The sequence below is a fragment of the Ischnura elegans genome, chromosome 4 (assembly GCF_921293095.1).
Source record: "Ischnura elegans chromosome 4, ioIscEleg1.1, whole genome shotgun sequence".
In the NCBI taxonomy this organism is placed as follows: domain Eukaryota; kingdom Metazoa; phylum Arthropoda; class Insecta; order Odonata; family Coenagrionidae; genus Ischnura; species Ischnura elegans.
Window position 1 is genome coordinate 18,121,237 of NC_060249.1, and position 23,255 is coordinate 18,144,491.

Consider the following 23,255-nt stretch of genomic DNA (forward strand, 5'->3'; position numbering starts at 1 on the left):
ACAATAACAACAACAGTAACAACATAGTAAAGGGGCAATACAGTAAAACAGTAACAAATTGAGACCGTTCGTCCATTTTGACTAATTCTTTAGCCCAGGAAAGAGCTTTTTTTTAAATTCTGGAAAATAGTAGATACATAAAAGTTGCTTCCTAGACCATTTACGCGGCGGCAGTCATATACAGCGGCGTTTCTCCTTCACACTCAGTTTTAGGCATCTCCTTAACTGATTAATTATAGCGTGCGTTGACGATGGACCTTGGCGTAGCCGTAGACGCGGGGGGGTCCGCGGGGTTCGGACCCCCCCGAAATATAAAAACACAATTATTTTCCCTCGTAAAAGAAAACAAAAATATTGAAAAATCATGAATTTACTCAATATTTCTTTAACAAATGAAGTTTTTCGATTATGAAAAGTGTTGACATTAGTTTAAAACCCATTACTTAGTACCCTGCTATTCAACATTTTTCCCCCTTGGTTTTGGACCCCGAACGAAATTCCTGGCTACGCCACTGACGACGGACCATAGCAGCAGATTAGTTAGCCAGAATTTTAAAGTTAAATTAAATGTACCAAGCCATTCCTATTCATCGAAAGCAAATATACTATGCTGAAAACAATAAGAGTCGCTGTATGGTGAAAAAAATTCCAAGAACGTTGAAGGATTCGCACCTTAATGTGACGAAGGGGCAGCACTGACTTAGAAAAACTAAAGTTACAATCAAATATTACAGTACATATTATCATCCATTAGTATCCCACCACCCGAAATTTTTGTCCATATACGCCAACGACTCCGCATTGCGCGTTGTCTTATGTACTTATATTTGGAAGTCAATATCTTGAAAAAGAAAAACATTTCCTGGCTTGAATTTGCTATCCTGGGTAATTTTTACCCGGGTTTTCAGTAGATTTCGTCACATATAGCCTGTCGTTTAGTTTTATAGTTACTGACGTCAAAAATGTGGATTATTTTACAAGAAAAACTGCAAACATAATGCCTCAAAAGTTCACTGAAAGCAATAGAAAACCTCTGGGATTCGGGAAAAATTTTTGTTGGCGTTTCACAGGACTTCTTTGATATCCTCGACCGCTGCGGAATCGACTGCTGCGGAACTTCAAAAAATTGTGTTGAAAACCTCTTCGATCTCATAAATATAGTAACTATCAGAAACCTCTGGAAATCTAAGAATTTTCGTTAGGGTGGCGCGATGTAAAAACCCGAAAGTGACCACAAAATATGCGCTTGAGAAGTCAAAACCGCGAAGATTAGGGTGGATACCGCTACTCAAAAATACAATCATTAGTCTTCAACTTTCATATGAATAAACCAACTGCATGAAACATTCAAAAGCTTAGGCACATCGTCCAAATTCGAGTTGAACATATTACTTTATTTTACTTCCTAACTTCCATTACTAAAAGGCAAAATATGAAATATACATTTCTCATTCCCAATACATTATGAATGCTTCACAGAAGGGAGATAAACATCCACTTGAAGGAAAACTGAATTAAATTTCCTGAAATATTTCGTTTTGCAAACATAACGAAAGATATTAATTGTCTCAGTTAATAAAAACCAAACAAAATTTCAAGAACGATCGAAGAGTAAAAGTGGAATCTAGTTAATTTGGGATTCTGCAATGAATCAGATTCTCAAATTTCGACCTGATTTGCTAGATCGGAGCGTGAGATTTGGGATTTAACTGAGCAACTTTAATAACAGTTTTGTAAAAGCTAAGTTGTGATGTATGTATAAATTAAAACAAAATCAAACTTGAGAATAAAATTCATTGGATGACAATGAAAGGTGACTTTGGCATGAAATTAAATTTTTTTCAGCATCACAACAAAAAAATAGCCACATTTTCTCAGAAATTAACGGTTATAATTGTGGAAAATATGTGAATGATTGGATTTTTGCTATAGAAAGACTTTTCTATTTCGCAAAAGCAAGCATTTCTGACATAAAAATATGTAAGATATCTGTACTCATTTTTTAATATCGCGCTCATCGCGCTACAACGGATTTTCGTTAGTCAGCCTGCTTAAATCCAGCAGACCCAGCGGATATGGAGCCTCCCCTATTTTCCATAAACGTCGATTGCCATTGCCACTTCGGTCGCTTTTTAATCTGTTTTGAAAAATGTCCGCAGAGCGGCGATGAGTGCTGAGCGGTCCACACCCTTCCGATGTTTGGCAGAATAGTATTTAAAACTGCAAAAAAGAGCATGAAGAGTCATAAACATGATATTTCATTCATCTGGAGTATAAATTTTGAGTGAAGCCCCGATTATAGCTTCCATATCCGATTAATTTGCATCGTCTGGCCTTTCAGCGACGCTAGTGGCAATTTTAGTAAACCCATTACAGCGCGGGAAGGGCGGCAACACATTCAGAGTCGGATGTGAGGATACTCTTTTGTGTAATTCGTGCCAGCAGACCTCGAACTAGTCCCTAAAAATAAATATTTTCGTTTCTTCGACTGTGTTAGAGCGTGGAAGAAGTCGACCCTTGCATTAAAAGGGTTATAGGGTCAATGAAAAAGGCTGTGGACAATTGCAGCCTCGCTCCGTTCAGTTCGGCTGAATGATAACGCAGTTTTAGATTAACGGAAAGGCTCAGCTGTTACAAACAGGTTCGTTTTTTGCAGTATTTCGTCTAATTAGGGAGTGGAACTGGGAAATTTGTTGTTGTGTGTACAGTTGTCGTATAAATTTATTGGAAATTTCTTTCACAGTTTAAGTAATAACCTCTAGTATCAAGCATTCACTAAGGTTTTCTCTATTACGTTTCTAAAGGGCGAATGACAAGATTCGTTGTGAGCATAATTCGAAATATTTGATGATCTATTGACTCTCAAATGGCAACTGCTCGCTAATTTACGAGTAGCTCTTTATTTCTTCCCAGCTCCATGTCATCAACTCCATTCAAATGCTGTTAACTGTCCTCCTTATTATCTGGAAGTGTATCCCCAGTTGTCTCTCCAGTTAGGTACATATCTCCCCATAGCTGCTAAGTAGCAAAATCACTTTTCACTAACTACGCCTACATGTTTTAATCCAAGTGCAAACCAGCTGTAGCGTTTAATTCTTTGATAAATTAGCAGTAATTGTGATTGATTGATGTGGATTTGACCATCTTTAGGTAATCAGGATGAGTATAGCTGACCCATCAATACTGCCGCTGACCTCGGTTCCTGAGGTGTGTTTTTCGCCCGGTGTTGATGAAATTAGCGTGGGAGGACTCCAAAGTATAGCTAAATCTCCTTCATCAAGTGAATTCATGCCTGATGAAGAAGAAGCGGCCTCAACATGCCCCCTGCTAACTCCTTCACCTCCCGTTGGAGCTACAGGTGAGTTCATAGGGCATAATTAAGTATTTGGCTGCATTAATACTGGTCATAGAACATCTACTCTCAAAAAAATAAGTAATTTAATATTAAGGGCTCTGGTTTGAATAATTGTAACACATTTTTTGTGTATGTTGTGGTGTTATTCCCTGGCTTTATCTTCCAACACTTAGGGGCAGTATTGGGTATGTGAATCTACGTCTTCATTCTAGGGGCAGTTCTCCCTCCCTTATATTCACCCTGAATGGACTACCACCATAAGCAATATTAATTATTGGTTTAGCCCCAATGGAAAGTGTAACATAAGTAATGATCATACCCATCAGGAGACTTAGGCTCAGGAATATTTGTTAGATTCAGTTGGGCAACTTTGGCCTTTCAGGTTTGCATCTCTCCTTCTCTTGCACAAAACCTGATCTGCGATATTTGAAGATGATAGATCAATAATATAATTGAAGCCAAGTTCCCTGCCAGCACATTATAGGTCATTGAGATGAGGTGAAAGGAAAAATTAAGGAAGGAGCTTATAAGTAAGCAGGTTGGCATTTTCCTATGGGTTTCTTACAGCCAGGCCTACAAACATCCAGACTCATGATTAAATTGAGGTCTAACTTTCAGCACTTCCATATATGATGCTATCATTTCATCATTCAAGCGTATTCATTAAGGAATTAATGTATAAGAATAATTTTTCCATTCTTGGCGCTTCTATGGTGTGAGTAGAAATAACATCGTACGGCCATAAATTGAAAACCATTCACATTGATGAAATGTTGTCGAATTCACGGTAGTGAGAAAGAAACATGTTTTCACATCAATAGTGACGTAGGATATAAAAATTCCGGAAAGAAAAGTCTAATATCAATAATTTATTCATCAGGTTAACTGAACAAAAATTAAAATTCATAAATGTCAGATTGTGTGGGCCTTGAATGAATTCAGTTTGTTTCAAGCAGGAAGCATCTAAGTTTTTCTAGATACAGTTTCATTTTAAAGAGGTACCTACGCCTCTCTTCCTCATCTGACGCTGTGGTGTAGTGGTCAGCATGCACTGCTGAAGAGCTGTAGGTCATAAGTTCCATTCTCCCTGTAGCTATTTTGTTTATTTTTTTCTATTTACGGGAAAATCTTTTATGAGTTGTTCAGCTCTTTTAAAGAATCGCTGAATTCCACCTTTAAATTAATGGCAGACATAGAAGGGTAGCATGTGTAGTACGCTGCTCTGCTGCCTTTTTAGCGAACCAACAGAAGCGAAATTTGTTAATCTGAGGATATTTGATGGCATTCTTTACCTATTCTTCCTTAAAATCTTATCCTTGCCATGTATAAGTCCCTTAGCTTACGATAAGCTGCTTATCATTTTTTCCATAAGAAAATCATAAGAAATAGATAATTCTCTTACTTTGTACTATCTAGGTTAAGGTTTCATCACCTCATTTTAAAATAGGATATCCCATTACATTCATTATGAGTATATTCTTCCTAGTCTTTTATTTCAATGCTTACTATCAGAAACTTAAACTCATTATAATTTTAGGTAAACCTGTCAATGTAATTGACAGTTATTTACAAATTTAGAACTACCTTAGTCATCCAAGGCATTATTCAGTGGCCTCTGAAGTGGTTAATATGGTCACAACTGATTGGGTTGCAAACATTGGATATTCATGGAAATTTCTCAAATTAATGATTAAATTTATTCTTTATGTAAGCTATCCAGTCTATAAAGCACCTTTCTATCTGTCCCCATTTCTCTCCCTCTCTCTCTCTTACAGTAACAATCATTACTTATTTAAGGAATATCCGCAGACTAGCCAGTAGTGTACATTTACAGAGTCACCTGCAAGTTTACATAATGTACAGAAATTCCACTGAGGAAAAATCATTTGCCTTGTCTGGGATTCAAACCTGGATCTCCTGAATTCAGAATGTGAATTTGGGAGATACAGGTTTGAATCCTCTCTAAAGCAAATAATTCTTCCTCTCTGGAATTTTTGCACTTACACTAATATTTTTTGCTCTCTGGCCTGTATACATGTGGGCCCTGGGCTGCCCTTGATTTTCATTATGAACAAACTGGACTATAGTCTCCTTGAAGCTTTTATATTTTTGGCCTATAGCCTCCTCAACCCCACCTCTAGAACCACTCCTGCTTGATAATTCCTAAATCAACGGAAGTTGTTTCTATTTATTCTACTCATTGTCTGTTTCTGATCATCTTAATTCCTATTTCTTCCCCATTAAAGGTGAGGGCTTATTCCCTGGCATGGTGTACGATGACCCAATCAAATCCGGGGACATAGACCTGGAAATGACTCTGGTCTCAAGTGCTCTAAACGGAACGCCAGGATCTGGATACTTGGGCCCTGCGGCCACGGTTGAGGGAGACATTGGTCCCATTAACGAAAGCTGCCTCCAGGGTGTAGATGGTGAGTATTAATTTGGTGTAGAGGCGTAAGCGTGTCTACAGTGGGTGCTATAGCACACGCTCATAATGTACACGGGAAAGTCAAAAAGTAGCTGTGAAAGCCCCAACGATCGGCAACAAAATTTATACTTTTATCCTAGAAATCAAGATAAGAAAGCTACTGATACAATTCCCAAATCAAGAGTGAAAATAAAAATACTATACTTTTTACGGTTCATTATATATTTTTAGTGAACATATCTAGATTTTCTCTGGGAGTTTCATGTAACTATGTTATGAAAATAGTCTTCTAAGTCATCTTGATCCAAGAGGTCTAAAATTTCTACCTACTTCAGAAATCAGTTCAAAACCGTGGCTCATACTGGTGCTAAGCCTCTTGTGAACTTTGGTCAGAGAATCTGATGCAGAGTTGGAGTTACGGCTTATGATACATATTTGTCTTTTTAATTTGCCACCAAAGCATAACTTCATTAATTTGCCTCTTTATTCAAAGTAATTAAGGATTTTGTCATCATACACGACTGTCACATATTAAGGGAATTTAAAAAGCCTGAAAATCAAGTTACAGCAGACTCCCAATTATCCGGCTTTGGTTTATCCGGGTTATCCGTGCATGATTTTCACTCTCGCTCAATTTTTTCCTCGATCTTTGTAAAAAAATCGGATGCAAAATCATCGGAATCACGGCATTAATGTTAGGATACACAGGACTTATTATTTCCGTTAGAATCCCCTTCGTAAAATGGAAGCTATCCCACGCTAGCGCATTCACGGAAGCACTGTGTTCCTGTTTTCCAAGCCTCGCAGTGCGCAACCGCACTCCTTGATCACGGATACACGTCACGCATCAGTTGCAACCTGGGCAACTTGTGCGAGACGCAATTACGTGGCATGGTGCCTGACAGTGTAGTTTCCGATGCCAAGCAGTGGTTTTGAAGCATTTGTGCAAACCACTTATCTGTATCCGTGATCACGCGGCCACGGATGCGTGGTTTTCAAAACCAGACCTTAAATGGAGCATTAATAATACAAGCGCAACCATGTTATCGCCGCTAAAAATATCGCGAACTGGTGACGAAAGCTCTCAATGAGCCCGGGAAGCACTCTTAAATAACAAAGTAACTGCATAAATAATAATATTGTTTGTTTTACGTAAATTATGAGCATTACAATACATTTAAGTGAAAGTTTGGATTATCAATGTTTTCCAATTATTTGTGCCGTCTCTCCCCATCATTAGCCTAGATAATCGGTAGCGAACTGTAGTTTCATTTTGAGTTAACTGGAACGTTGAGGATAGCCATCTCATATGATATATATTTCGAACTACCACTAATGAGGAGACATCCATGTACTGTCCTAGAAAAAGTCAAAATGCCCAAGTTCGATGTGTTATATCTTGGTAATTATTGAATCAGTTGTACTGAAATGAGCTGTAAGTGGAAGGAAATTTGATTTTACTACTTTGCATGTAGCGAATTTCACCCTTCCCCTGTTGCTCTAGCCACATCCCCTCACCCGCAAAAATATTTGGAAACGAGAATAATTGACTACGGCACAAATGGTATTGTTGGAATTTTAACGTTGCTAAATGTCTTTTATGTTCAGTTGGGAATTAATGGGAGAGGGCAGTTACAGCCCCCTCGCCCCCAGGGTTTTTCAAGGAAATTAATAAAAATGGCAACATCTAAGGTGGCTCTCCAATTAAATATTTTATTTCACAAGCTTAAACAACAATGTTTAAATATGCATGATAATATCGAAAAGAAACTTGTTTACACGTACCTCAGGTACATTATTGCTGAGAGACGTATACTGCCAATGTGCCATGGAAAGTGATGAATCGTCCTCAGTGACCTTAATCCCCCTCTACTTCCTATAGAGGTAGTTGAAACAGTTAAACAGATGAGACTGCTGTCAGAGATTTTCAAGTGAGCTTGGAATCCAGTTAAATTGATCAATTGTGCTTTCGAAAATGCTCTTACTTTAAGTACCAAAAGTTTAGTATTAGGCCCCAAAAATATCCTTCCCTGGACCTCATCTCCTCTGCCACCATCATCAGATTTTCCCTAAACTTCTCCCAAACATTTCAACACTCTCCAGGTGCCAATGTTGTGGTTTACCTGCAAGTATGCTATTTTTTTCCTTTGCAAGTTTTTGTTTATTTGTTGCAGTCAGCCTATGTAAAAGCCCTTCTGCCATTTTTGATAGTGAAAATAAATGAAATTTTAATAGAGGTAAAAGGTTTGCCTATTGTTTGCCTTTTCACTGTAATATGAATTATGTTGTATATTACAGTAAGTAGAAAAGGGCTAACACATCAGTTACAGGCTATTCCTGATATCCATTTTGCAGATGACCAGCAGGTTTACATCAATAGCACAGAAAGCGTTAAAAGTGTTCATTCCTCTTCATCAAGCAGTTCAGCACAAGAACCGAACGCTTGTGTCCAGCTCCTCAATTCACATCATCCACATCATTACCAACATCTCAGTAAATCAAGTGATATTGCAACGTTTAATTGCCAGGTATAGGCTAATGAGAACTTTTTAGCATGAATCATACTGAATGCTTATTAGCCCATATCTGTGAGATTTGCCTCACAGACAGAGAGAGGAATTACTAGTGTGGCATGATCATGATGAACAGTATGATCATACATGATCATGATCATGGCATGGCATGATGAACAGTAAAACTGGAAATAAAGCTAGTTCGACCGCTGAAATGTAGGCGGCTTACTGATGAGCCGTCTGCCACGTGAGCATTGCAGCAGTATGTAGTAGCAACATCACCCTACTTTGTGCTGTGATGTTCTATGGATATAGCCCATTGTAATCTATTAGTGCCTTGTGATTATAAAAGACCAGAAAAAGTTCACATCCCTCATTCCTGTCATCAGGCATATTTACTTATTGCAAGCAGTGTAATTCACTATAGTTATTTTAAAGCAAAGCAGTAGCAAAGAAAAGATAAAACTTTGACATAGCTCTCAAGGAATAAGCTATGACCTTTCACTTGATTCTGAGCATGTCACAGAAAAACATGGGGTGATATTGACACTTCATACTGCTATGACGCTGCTGTTTACATCAGCCTTGTAGGTCACCTTCAGCTTCAGTACTAGCTCCAATTCTTGTAACAATAACAATATAGTACAGCTGTGAGCGCCATGGTTATTCCTTTCTCTGTGGTTTTGTATGCAGCTGTGGTAGTGAGTAGATGTGAGTTCATTGCTGTGTTAATAGTACAGGGTTCCCACTCAACCGTGAATAAGCCATGAATAGGGTAGTTTCCTTCATCAAAGAAAACGAAAGGCATTGATTGCGATTCGTTACCCACCATTAGTGTATTCACATTATACAAGCTATTTCGTTTTAGAAATACCGGTTTAGACAAATGGCAATGGTCCGTTTTTATCCTCATTTGAAAAGGGCCAGATTGGCGCCCATGCGATGCCACTCCACGTGACGTCACAGGGACCTAGTTTCTATACGAGAAGATAGGAGTTATACATCGTCTGAGGTTACCAATGCATGCATGAGGCGTAGAGCTCAGGGAAACATGTCTTAATAATCACTTAATAAAACTGGCTAAGGTTGTAAAGTTTTCTTCCTTTGATAAGGTATTAATAATCCTTATCAAAGGAAGGCCTAGCACTACCTACCAGTCAGCAGGGTACTCAGCTACCCGCTAGCAGCCTGCATCGTATCAGCGCTCAGCTTCGCCTCAAGGTCACTTCACAGGGCGGCAGCGGGAACCAGAATTATGTCGCACAGAGAGATTTCCCGGCATTCATACTTGCGCGTCGCGTTTTCGCGCGCTTGAAAATTTTCACTTTTCATTTAATCGCGAAAAATAGATATCGTCATTTAAAAATCTAAAAGCGTGAAATACGTACTCCAGGAGTAGTAATCTTTCGATTTAGGCAATAAAAAAATAATAGGAAACCACCCTATTTAGTCTACCATGAAAAAACCTGGAAATAGCCGTGAATTTCGTCAGAAAACTTTAAAAATCTCTCAAACTAGATTGTAGAACTGCAATTGACAGATGAAAAGAAAAATCCATATTTGGATCATGTTTCCAGGCCGAGTCACGTGCAGACACTGTCCACGCATTTATCTACACACATGTACTCGAAGAGCAGTTATTGGTCCGTGAGCCATGGCGACACATTGACCTTAAGCCTGTGATTGGAAGACCGTTAACCGGTAAAGTGTTCATTAACCCTGGTGAAAAATCAGACACTTCTTCACTTCCTTGCCACCCTGCTCCTTCCATTTCCCCACTCACAACCAGGCCTTGCATTTTGCTAACGATAGGTGAAATCATAATAGATAGACAGCTCAGCCACTGAACTTCATTTATAGCACTTTAATTGCTGCATTTTCATTCACGGCATCTGTTGCATTCGTTAAATTTGTAGTTGATGTGCGGCCGATGATTGTTACGTGATCAATATTTCTGTCTAAAATGCCTTATCTACAAACCGTGAATTTTATGACATTTAGACCGTGAAAACCTGGAAAAAACCGTGAATCGTATAATTTAGATTGAGTGGGAACCCTGTAGTGGTAGATGCTCTTTGTTTTATTGCTTGAATTGGCATGGGATGTGAGTCGGAAGGGATCCTCGCTCAGGTACGTTGGGGAAAAAAATTTCCAACATATTTTGTGGCTCCACTATCAGTCTGCAAGGAAATCAATTCATTTCTGATTTAATATTTACATCCACACAACCATTTTCCAGGAATAACATATTTTTAGTGCTGCATATGGTCACATAGTCTACTATACACCCAGCACTAGGTGCCCGGATACACACTTGTAGTCAGTTGATTGGTCATGCTCCCCTCCTTACCGTGCTTAGGGAGTTGATACCATAAGAGTTTGTGGAGCTGAATTTCAAGACAGATTCTTTTTTATGAAGGTGAGTTTATTGTTAAAAACTATACTGTAACTTAAATATTTCAGCTTTTTTAATATAGAGCAAGCCAAAACTACCATGCCTGTTATCACCCATCATGTCATAGGCACAACTATCTTTTTTCAGCAACTTTTCTTTTCTACAGCATTGGGGTCATTGCGTGACTGGAAGTTGTTTATTTATTCACACCATAATAAAACACAATGTTCTTATGTTTAAAAATAAAAATACTGTAACTGTTACATTTTAAAAAAGTATGTTACAGGTTGCGTACGAATGGCGAGAATCGTCGTCATTTTTTTACCAAACGTTCCGGACGGATGACGAAGATTCTCGTCATTTAGGCACGTCAACCTAAACAATTTTAAAGCGTACAATATGTATACGTTAGTATGTTTTCAGTTGTTGTTAGTTATTCATAATGAATTGATGCATCATAACGTTTGATTGGGTAAAGTTATATTCTAAACATTAGCTTTTTAACCATGTTTAAACCAAAGGCATTACGCCCTAATAGGCACATATTTCCAAATCAGCGTTTCTAGGAATTTAAATACCCCGGTACGCAACGTGTTGAAGATATCAAAAAGAACTCGTAAACGTGAAATTTACATCACCGTTTTTGGCAAATTTTTGTCCCGATGCATGACTGAAATATATCAAATGATCTTAAAAAAATCAAAATTCAAGGTTTTAAGGCTCTATTTGAAAATTTTGCAAACTATTGCATTACAAAAACATTTCTTTCAGGAATTTTTAAAAAAATCATAAAAATGAATTTTTTTCATATTCTGCCAAACTTTAGGGCATACACGCAACCAGAAGATGTCAACCGATTTTGATATTCACTTTTCTTTTGTTTTGTCTCTACAATTTGCAACTTTTCCACACTATTAAAGCTTAAAAATAAAGATATGAGTTTTTTCGACCCACTCTAATATGCAAGGGTGGATCCTGGATTTTTTCTTGGGGGCCATATTGAAAATTTCTCTATATTTTAAGCATCTGGGGGGGCCACATGCCCCCCTAAATCCACCTATGCTAATATAGGTGATCATTTTGGAGGGACAGGGTCCATAGGGGGACTACTGTTAGCAACTCTAAATGTGTAGCTCCAGTGCAGAGTTCACACTTATCACTTCTCATCAATGCAGAGTTTAAACTCTGATTAATGAGAAGTGATACCAACTGTCAGGATGCATCAGTATTAGTTGTGAAATTCTATTGGGTGATTTCTGCCATTCTGGTTTTTCTCTTTTACGCGTACCATGCTTAGCTATGTATTGGATCATTAATTAGTAGGGGGCTAAGATCAGTGCAAGGTTACGTTACCTCATTTTAAACAATGAAACCCTGTGATATTTTGTATTTATATAGATATGTTAGAACATTTATACATATGATGCAATATTATGGTATGCTATGGCTTTTAATTCAAGCACGACTCTTCATTTTCCTCATTTTTGGGGGGTCTGGACACCCTTACAGTCACCCACGACTCTAAACACCATTAACCCTTGTAGTGCTATCCTTCTTCCTGGGGTACTGGCGAGAAATAAGGAGGGTATTTTCATAAAATGTAGCAACTAGGAAAAAAAACAATACAAAGCTATTTTTTTACATATCCATAAGCATTTTTTTTTTTAATTGATGAGGTTAAACTGGTTCATATTGACAAAATCTATATATGTATATAAAAGAAAGTCGAAAATCGTGTTAGTTAGAACACTTATAACTCGAGAACGGCTGCACCGATTTCAATGAGATTTGGTTCTTTGGATTCGTCACAGGCGGGGTTAACATATAGGCCATTAAAAAAAGGATAATTTCACAAAAAAATTCATTTCTTTCCTATGGGCATGCTTTTAGGAGTTATAGTAACACAACAATTGATAAGTCGGTCAAAACTACAAATTAAATAATTAGTTTTGTTTTTACCACTTTAATAACTGAATTTAGTAACAATATAACATTTTAATTACTAAATATATTCAAAATATTAATTAAATTGAAATTACATTTTTTTAATTTAATTCGAGCTGATTGTAAGCCCAGCCGTGGCCCAGCTCGAGTTGACACTTCACTACCGTGTTTGTAAACAAATCTCCAAGCAATTGTTGACAAACGGTAATGTCCGTGTTCCTGTCAAGGAATCGATTAGTTTGCTCATCAACAAAGAGTTCCAGAATATGATTGATCACCAAAAGAATCAAAGATGGTTGATTTAGCGAGCAAGAACGAAGATGTGGATGACTAAAACGAGGTAAATTCAAATAGTTCGTACTCTGCATGGATTCGAATCTTTTAAATGTGTAACAAACGAAGACGAAATCACCAACTATCTATCTGAATATTTTAAGTCCTTGGACGTACCTGGCTTACCAAGGCACGATTTACAGAAAAATGTAGTTTCTGTGCTCATGATCAAAGGAAAATTCAAAGGTTAGGAAGTCCTCATTCCGAAGATTCCATGATCTCAACTCATATGCCCTTTTGAGCTAAACGTATTCAATTTACAATTCGTGTTGCATTCGTGATAACGGTTAAAAAATCGCATGGTCATTCTTTCAGTTTTTGTGTTGTTTGTGCTCATGTGCTAATGAAAACCCATGATTTTCTCATGGTCAATTTAGCGTGCTATGTTCACGAGTCGATAAACCATCCTCTGTATTTCTTCCTTCGCTTCAAGTGCGTAGCTAGGATAGGGGGTTTTGGGCGCAGCTAATACCACGGGTCTGTAGGGTATGGAAAACTCGCTAAGGTAAGCGGGAAGTGTGGGGGCACTTCCCTCAGACATTTTTTGAGATAAATGGTTCAAAATAGTGGGTTTTGCGGCTGTGTGAATAGTTAAATATGTTTTGTTTGTTAGTCATCCGTCTCCCTAATATTAATAACAAAATCTTTCATAAAAAAATTCTCTAAGCTCTTGGGGGGGGGGGGGGGGGGGGTTATCCCCCAAAACCTCCCCTTGCTGCGTCACTGCTTTGCTTCGCTATATTTATTTAGCTTCATCCGCTTCATCTTGCGCCTGATAACAAAACAAAAACTGTTGTTTCTCAGAAGGTGCTTGACGCAAGACATTAAACCCGAATGTGTAGGGCTCACCGTGGTGCGTTTAAGCATGCAGTACGTTTACACAGTGCATTTTTTCCAAACAGAGATACTAAAACTGGCGCGCGTTAAGTCATTTAATGCGAATGCTGCTTCATAGGGGCTTTTCTTGCATGATTTTGAGCACCAGTCAAGCGTCGGTCTGGGGTCGTGTCAACCTGCCCCCTGAATGGGCCAAGTGTATGCAACAGACTTGGACCTAAAAACATTTTTTTACAGCTAATAACGCAAATAGCCAACAACTGAATGCGTATAATTTGTATTTCATGAACTGCTTTATTAAACCACAATGCCCAAAATTTCTTAAGCTAAAACGTAAGAAAATTTGTTGAAAAAATCCGCGTAAACGTGCTCCGATTCACCCTATGTAGATTCAATAAAGAAAATGTCTTTCTGACAAACAATTTTGGTACTCATTTACGTAGTTTTATTGAATTTGTACCCTTATTTTATTATAATAAATTAAACATGATTAAAAACGATACAGCCGCTCCTGATTTATAAATGGTGTAAGTAAACTGTAAGTTCATTGATTGTGAGGCGGTACGAAGTTCGCCGGGTCAGCTAGTATTTTTATGTTTACTGAAATAAGTTATAGCAAATTAAATAATGGACTACGTAAGAGTCGATATATTGGTCCGCTGCACTTTTCACCCTGGTGGCAAAAGCCAATGCCTCGGCCCACTCCACGAAAAGGGTTAAATATAATTTTCACTTTTGCTTGATGTTTCCCATCTTGAGAGAAAACTCTCAAAGTCCTCTGGGAAAAAGGGGTGCTAAATGCCACCTGCAAATGTTGAAGCTCAAATGGAACATAAGGTAGGTCTTTCAATAGTTCCTTCTACCGCCTGCTAATTAGTTCAGCTTTTGCTCATATGTAGTAAACGATTTACTCATAGTTAGGCTGTGTTTAAGTAATGCTTGAATGCTTTGCAAATCAATTAATATAGTTTTCCGGTCATATGACTGTTTTTTGTGATGTCTGTATGTAGTGTGTTCATTTTGAAGAAAAAAAAACATTTGTCTGGTTAATGTCCAGCCAAGCTTAATCATAAAAATTTTCATTTGCATTTTTTTATAGATGCTAATTACACTCATAATTCTTCTGTAGATAGCACGCATGCTTTTGCATCATGAGTGAGTCTGACAGCCCTTGTGAGCTAATTTGATTCTATTATGAGTATGCATACCATGAAAATGTTCTCGCAAGAATTTTTATGCCTAGCACACTCTAGATTATTATTCACAAACGAAAGTTCAACTATTTTACTATCTTGAAGTTTGATAAATTCTTTAAAAGTTTAATTACTTTACTTTTGTAATGTCTTATTCCAAAAAGCATGAAGACCACTTTACATACACATCTAGTGAAGTGTTAAGCTAGGTACATATGTAAGTTTTGTGGTCACCCTGCCTAAAGAAAATGGAGATTTAATTATGAAAGCATTATGCCATTTTGTAATCAATATTTATTGGTGTACATGGAGTTCTCGCCTTGAAAACATAAACTTGAGTATCCATGGTTTGTTCAACTCATCAAAAACATTTAAAAATCTAGTGAAAATTTTACCAGAATGGTAGCAATAATTTCAATATTGAGGTATGATAGTATGGAGGAGTAATATAAGCCTAAAAAATGTCAAAATTTAAATGAGGTGTTTGAAGGGAGAAATAATTATGTACTGTATTCCCAATATCCTCCCATTTGTCTGATCTCGACTCAGAGGCTGATCTGGATGAACCCAGATATACTTTTATTGCATTGTTGGTTATCATCAACTTTGTGTTTAACAATCAAAGAAATTTCCCACAGCAGTGCCTCATTTTCAACATTATTCACAGGAGAATGGAGTGAAGAAACCAATGGGCATTCCGCTAACACTACCAAGATCAAGTGAAGACATGTTCTTCATCAATTGGAACTGGCAATTCATCAGGAAAACGTGTTTCTTTGGAGCAATGTCCATGCTGGTTGGTGTATTCTGTGTCATTGTGGCCATGATAGTCACTATGCCACGGGATTGCAAACCTGAGAATGACTGGTGGCAAGGAACAGTTGTCTATGAGGTCAGCATTATTTTATCCTCAGGGATTTGACTTATTTGGACTCCATTGTTTGACTTATTTGAATAGTTTGAAGTCCATTTAGAGACTAGAGCCCATTAGGTTACAAAGTGACCCCTCATTATCTTCAGAGATGGGCAGTATCGAAAATACTTGTATTTGAAATACGTATTTTCGATACATTTGTAGTTTGTAATTTGTATCGGAAATACATTTTCTGAGAGTATTTTGTATTTTGTAATGAAAATACATCTAAAGAGTAATTTGTATTTTTAAAATACTTTCAAAATCAAAATACAAATAATTTTTTTGTGTGTAATTTGTAAGAGCACGCGACGATATGGCAGGGATACCGAATCGGTATTAGCCTGCCATCTAAGGGACAATAAATTGCCCCTTAATTTACTTCTGTAAAAACCTTTTCAAATGACCCGGGACATTCCTCATTCAATGTTTTAAATAGGAATGAAATTGAAGTATTGCTATTTCTAGGTGACAAATCGATATGTGCAAGTGCATATCCGGCTGTAAAAAAGTTGTTTGTACGTTATAACTCTGGCCTCACATCCAGTGCTCCTGTGGAAAGGTTATTTTCTTTTGCAGGATTTATTCACAGTTGCAAAAGAAGTAATTTAGCAGTCTCTATGTTTGAAACATTATTGCTTTTGAAGGGAAAGGAGCATTAAGGAGGATTAAGTGAGACTAGTGAAATAAACAAATTATTACCATATATTCCCCATATTATTTAAAAGATTTTGCCCTGGATAATGGTCTGATTGCCAGTTACTTACAAATACATTGTAGGAATGTTTGAGCCTCTCATTCTAAAAATAGTTCATATTTGAATTGATATTAATTTTTTTATTAGATAAGAACTTCGGTGAAGGTATGTATTTTGTATTTTAAGAATGTATTTTGAAATTAAATTTGTATTTAGTATCGAAAATACAATTTTTAGAAGTAATTTGTATTTTGTATCTAAAATACATTTGACGTGTATTTTGCCCATCTCTGATTATCTTGTTTTGATTTGCATAACTTTTTCCCTTAATTTTTGAATTTCTACTTCCACAAGTTAATTCGACTGTCTTGAGCAAATAGTGCATTTATAAACTACATACACTAACAGTAAAGTAAACCTATTGTATGCATTTCTAAGGATAAGCTGAAAAGCCACGTAGGACAAAAATTTCATTTGTTAAAATATATACATATTTATTTTTGAACTCGTTTATGAACTGCCTATAAAGTTATCTTTTTCAATATAAAGATAAATATATGTAAATTATGGAACAAGTTTTTTTTGGAAGATTCTAAATGTAATACATTATTTGAGAACAGTAATTAACTATTATTTTAAGCATAAATATTAGATAATATGCAGGAAAAGGAATAAAATCCATTCAATTTATATTTAACATCTGAAGTAAATATTTATCGTTTATTTTCCGTAGTAATTATGATTCTACCGCTGCTTATAGTAGAAGTATTAAGAATAGCATGATTCATAGCATTAGATTTATGCTTATTTAATTTTTTTTAATGCACTTAGAATAATGTTATTCGTACTATCTATTCTATCCATGATTTTTAGCTCGTTTTTTAAGATAAATATATGCTTAATTGAATACAAACACCCTTCCCCTTCCATCACCATTTGAATTTTAATTTCTGCTAAAATAAATTTGGTTTATTATTATTGTATGCTGAAGAATATAAAAATCACAATGGCTTTGCCCACGTGTCCCAAACTATTTTACTGCTCTCTCTCTCCCAAACATGTCATTTTACTCTTTTGAATATCATTGCTTTTTTCCATAGGTATTCCCTGCATCTTTCCGAGACAGTGGCCACGGTGGTGTGGGTGCCGGTTGGGGCATCAGTCGGGAGAGCAAAGATGGCGTTGGTGACCTGGCAGGCCTGACATCCCGTGTCAATTACCTGAAAGCCATTGGAGTGCAGGTTCTATATCTGAACGCTGTCTTGCGCACGAGTGGGCATTATCCCGAGGACCACGTTCAGGTGGCGAGCCTCACGGAAATCGAGCCAGCCCTCGGCGGGGAGTCTGACTTTGCGTACTTATCCCGTTCCCTCCACGAGGTCAACATCTCCCTCCTCCTTGACCTACCCATACATCCATTCATATCGCAGCTGTCCGAGTTGGATGGGAACGTTTCCACAGTGCACGCAACATCCAGTGAGCAGCAGGGAATTCCCAGCAAGGCCGTGAACGGCGAGAAAGTTGTCACGAATGCTCTGGTGCACTGGATGAGCCTGGGAGTGGATGGGTTTTACCTCAAAGGCCTCGAAGGGTTGGCTGATGATCCATTGATCTTGCCGAGTCTTCTCAAGTGGAGGAGAGTTGTAAGCTGTGAGTGAACTTCGATCCATAAATATGGTGAATGAAACAAACCTTGTACATTCTACACCACTTTATATATTTTCCGATTGATTTTGACGCCTAAGGATCATTTTCTAGGGGAAGCCACTTGGAACGCTTCAATTTATGAAATATACAAAGTTTGTTTCATTTACCATGATCATTTTGTCGGAAAAAAGCTAATTTTGTTTCAGTCTCTGTGAACTAAAATATATTGGTTTGTGAATTCCGATGCCATCTTTCATCATGTCATCTTTGTTTCTAGTCCCATATAGCTGTAAATGGAAGATTTTATCTGTCACTTGTTCATTTTTGCTATCCCTTCTCATATAATTTCCTTTATGTTTTCTGCTCTCATTACATTACAAGCAAAATGTGGGGTTCACTCACTCTTTGATGAGCAAAATTGGGTCCTAAGGGACAAGAATTGATGTGCTTAGTGAACACATACATAGCTCAAATATTTTTACCATAAAACCATATTATTAATGGTGCCCTAACTGACAATAGTAAAAATTACAATGAGGCCTGATGAACTCAGCTGCAAATGCATGTAATGTCATTTTTTATCAATTAAATATGCACTCTTAATTTTGTGTTAAATTCTCTGTTCAAACCGGTATATTAAGGCTCTATGACATTATTTTCAACTTTTAATGTGGCTTGTGGATATATCAAAAAATTCAATGGTGACAACTTCTGTGTCACAAAAATGAACAATCAACTTTAATAGACAAGAGCAGTTGAAATGGAGGTAGGTGCCCAGGTAGGCTCAAAGAGTTACTTAAGTAGCATTATTTGCTATGGAATGGGGTATTATGGGCAACACGAACCAGAACAAATAAAGTAACTGAAGCTGGAAAAATTTGCAGACTCACTGACAGCTGTGTGGTTGGGCAACAATGTTTAACCCTCGAGGTCTCACTTTTTTTTCTGCTCCGATTCTGGTTTATTTCCCGATGTTGGCTCTCGTTCACGGTTCCTGGTTTGTTTTCATTGTTTAATTTTCAAAAGGTATCAATGCCTTTGCTATGGAATAATAAAAACTGCCTAAAATAGTATGTATATCGATGGTTAAGTTCTAACAACACGTATCAAATATAGCAGATTTTCAGGAGAGAAAAAAAACGATTAATATTTGTTACTTGCACACTGAAATTAAAAAACAAAAGTTCATAAAATTGAAAAAGAAGCATTCATTTGCAAGCAAAGGGTTGTTTTTTGCTTGTATTTTATTTTTTTAATGCTATTACGCTTTGTTTAAGATACCTGTCTCAAACCAGCCGAATAGGGTAGTTTCCTTCATCAAAGAAAACGAAAGGCATTGATTGCGATTCGTTACCCACCATTAGTGTATTCATAATACACAAATTATTTGGTTTTTGAAATACCGGTTTAGACGAATGGCAAGGGCCAAATTTTATCCTCATTTGAAAAAGGCCAGATTGGCGCCCATGCGATTCCACTCCACGTGACGTCACAGGGACCTAGTTTCTACACGAGAGGGTAGGAGTTATACATCGTCTGAGGTTGCCAATGCATGCATGAGGTACAGAGCTCAGGGAAACATGTCTTAATAATCACCTATTAAAACTGGCTAAGGTCGGAAAGTTTTCTTCGTTTGATAAGGTATTAATAAACCTTTTTTAAGCCAAGCGCTACCAGCCAGCAAGGTACTCGGCTACCCGCTAGCATCCTGCATCCTATCAGACATAGCAGAAAGATGGCGGATAGTGAACTAGCTTGTGCGTTATGCTCCGAAGTAATTGGCGAAAACCAAACGTTTTTATCGTGCGAATATGGCTGTAATGATATCTTTCATTTAGGATGCGTTGGTGTCTCTAAATCGTTAGCTAATTCAGTGATTAACAGTGAAAATTTCCTTTATCGCTGCAAAAAATGTGTGACTTCGCCGCCATGTGACTCGCTGCCATGTGACTCATTAAGCCAGATCCATAAAAGACAGGAAGACATGTTCAAATTAATTCTTAAACTACAATTCAATGTTTCTTGTTGTGTAGAATTAATCGAATCGCAAAAGAATGAAATAGTGTCATTAAAGAACGAACTTCGATCCAAGGTGGACTCAAGTAACAGCTCGACGTACGCTAACAAAGTAGTGTGCGCTCAAGAACTCTCTACGGTCAAACCTGTGCCTGCCGTCCATCCTCCAGCAAATCCTGTGCAAAAAAGTTCATCGATGATTAGAGTAGATTATAGTAAAAATCCTCAGCAAACTACCAAACTGAGGAATGTTACCAAACATGTGACCTTTGTCCCCAAAACAGTTAGTATTGATTCCAATGCGAGTAAAGATGTCAATCTAGTAAAGATGTCAATCTAGTAAAGATTGATCCAACGAGGGAAACTCCTGATAATGGTGATAGTTACACAGTAGTGAAATCGAGACGTCGCAGGAAAACCCCGCTGGCCGTTGGTACCAAACCTCCTTCAGTGTGTACCCTGTCGGCAGTTCCACGGAAGACGCATCTGCATGTGTGGAGGTTTCTTCCAGAGACCACAATTGAGAATGTGTCTGATTTTGTCGTAAAAGTAGTTCCTGGGTCATCGAGTAAGGACTTAGACATCGAACAGCTTAAGGTAAGGGATAATAAATATGCCTCATTTCGGGTATCTGTGAGTCCCGATATCGGCAACGTCCTAATTGACAATGACGTGTGGCCAGAAGGTGTAGTGGTGGACAGATATTTTTTTCGGAATGCAACAAAGAATCCCCTTCCCGGATAGTTGACTCGCAGATAAAAGTGCTACATCTGAATATTCAGTGTATTCGCAATAAACTGCTTGAACTTGAAGTGCTCGCGAGTGAATATAAACCGGATGTGATTTGTTTAAGTGAACACTGGTTAAACCAAGAAGAAATATGCGCAATAAAACTCCCAGGGTATCGCACTGTCGATGTTTTCTGCCGTATAAACTATAAAAATGGGGGTGTAATTATATTACTGGAAGAATCACTCTGCCACACACCAGTTAAATGTACGAATTTTCCAAGATCGACTGATAAAATTTTTGAGTATTGTATTGTTGAAATTATGAAAGACGAGTGTAAATTCATTGTAGTTTCACTGTATCGATCTCCATCCACTGATTTCCGGGTGTTTCTGGATAAATTTCAACGATTAATTGAAGAAATTCATAAATGTAACAGGTACTCTAAAATTATAATAACCGGTGATTTCAACTGCAATTTACTCCACAATACAAAAGACAAAACTGATTTCTTAGATATTCTTGCCGCTTTTGATATCAAAATAACAAACTTTGCTCCCACTAGAGTTACTCACTCCACCCAAACAGTGATAGACAACATCCTAACCAACATTGACCTCAAAGATGTGAGCACCCAGGTAACTCATGAGCATATCTCAGATCATCTTCCCTTAATTGCTACCTTTAGATACAATGCAAATCCTGAAGCAAAGTGCCAAATCAAAAGAAACTTTTCTGACCAGAATATGTCACATTTCCTACTGTCTCTCAATTCCCAGGACTGGTCAGAGGTCTTTAATGCTAAATCTTTTGAGGAGAGTTTCCATAGTTTTTACTCAGTTTATCTGCACCATTTTAATGTGTCATTTCCTATGGAAACGAGAAAAATACATTCTTTTAGACAAAAAAAGTCCTGGATCACAAATGATATAAAATTCTACTCATCACTCCTTAAAAAACTGGCATATGAAACAAAATTGTCTGGTAGTTCCAAAAGCAAAGACCATTACAAACTCATGAAAAAACAGTACAGACTTCTTCTCTCGAAAGCTAAAAAAACATATAATGATGCAACTTTATCTAAAGCTACTAATAAAACTAAAGCTGCTTGGAAAATTATAAATAGTGCCAAAAACAAAGATAAAAACTATGTCTTACCCAGCTCTCAATTCACTTCTAGTGAAAAGTCAAAATGTATGTATGATCTAGCTGATGCTTTTAATAAGCATTTTAATTTGTTACCTGACACCTCAGATGTAAGTCCTGGCACTAATTCTGCTGCGTTTAAGGCACCTTCTATCTTTATGATGCCCTCCAATGAAATAGAGCTAAAGTCCGTAATAGCAAATTCATGCCAATACAGTTATAGTTCTGGTGTTGATGAGATCCCTGGTAATGTAATATACCTCAGCTATGATATGATTAAGTCTCCATTTCTGCATCTAGTTAATGAATCTCTGAGACTTGGAATTTTTCCAAACTCACTCAAAGTGTCTAAGATTGTGCCCTCTTATAAGAATAAAGGTAATACTGATGATTTGAATAACTATAGGCCAATTGCACTGCAAAATGCATTTTCCAAAATTTTTGAAAAAATAGTCTACTCAAGATTTGTATCATTTTTAGACAAACATAACCTACTTTCTAGTAATCAACATGGGTTTACAAAAGGAAAATCCACAGTTACTGCTATTACTCATGCAATTGATAAAATACTGGTATCCATTGATAATAGAAATGAAACTATGGCTTTATTCTATGATTTTACGAAAGCATTTGATCTTGTAAATCATGACCAGCTATTGATTAAACTTTATAGATTGGGCATTAGGGGTACTCCGCATCAATGGATAAAATCATATCTACACAATAGATCTCAGGTGGTGACCATAAAATTTGATGGAGTCAAATATACTTCAACTGCTCGTCATTCAACAGTGGGTGTTCCACAAGGATCAACTCTTGGTCCACTATTATTTTTATTATATGTAAATGACCTTTCATCATCCTTATCTTGCAATCAAAATAATACACCAGTTTTATATGCTGATGACACGACAGTGATAGTGTCATCCAATTCTGAACAATCATTGATTGATCAAGCTCAGTTAATTTCAAATGAGATCAGTAAATGGTCAAAGGATAACTTTTTAATTATTAACCCTAACAAAAGCAATTTAATGCACTTTAAGACCAGTGGCCCACGATCAGAAAACATCAGTGTAAGTCTGAACAGTAAACCTATTGATCAAGTG

At 37.2% G+C, this 23,255-nt stretch overlaps 1 protein-coding gene across 4 annotated transcripts in view; it reads left to right on the plus strand.

Annotated features, from left to right (window-relative positions):
- The first annotated feature begins 2,413 nt into the window (after window positions 1-2,413).
- The window catches only part of LOC124157110, a 28,079-nt gene continuing 7,237 nt past the window's right edge, over window positions 2,414-23,255 (plus strand). Inside the window, exons 1-7 of one of the 4 annotated variants that reach the window (XM_046531606.1) lie at window positions 2,414-2,641; window positions 2,914-2,997; window positions 3,151-3,358; window positions 5,602-5,784; window positions 8,139-8,311; window positions 15,666-15,890; window positions 17,709-18,258. In XM_046531606.1, the coding sequence (XP_046387562.1) occupies window positions 3,160-3,358; window positions 5,602-5,784; window positions 8,139-8,311; window positions 15,666-15,890; window positions 17,709-18,258 (1,330 nt within the window). In that variant the 5' untranslated portion in view covers window positions 2,414-2,641; window positions 2,914-2,997; window positions 3,151-3,159. Of the gene's footprint in view, window positions 2,642-2,730; window positions 2,825-2,895; window positions 2,998-3,150; window positions 3,359-5,601; window positions 5,785-8,138; window positions 8,312-15,665; window positions 15,891-17,708; window positions 18,259-23,255 lie in introns of those variants that run through there. The other 3 variants (XM_046531607.1, XM_046531608.1, XM_046531605.1) reach the window with 3 other exon arrangements.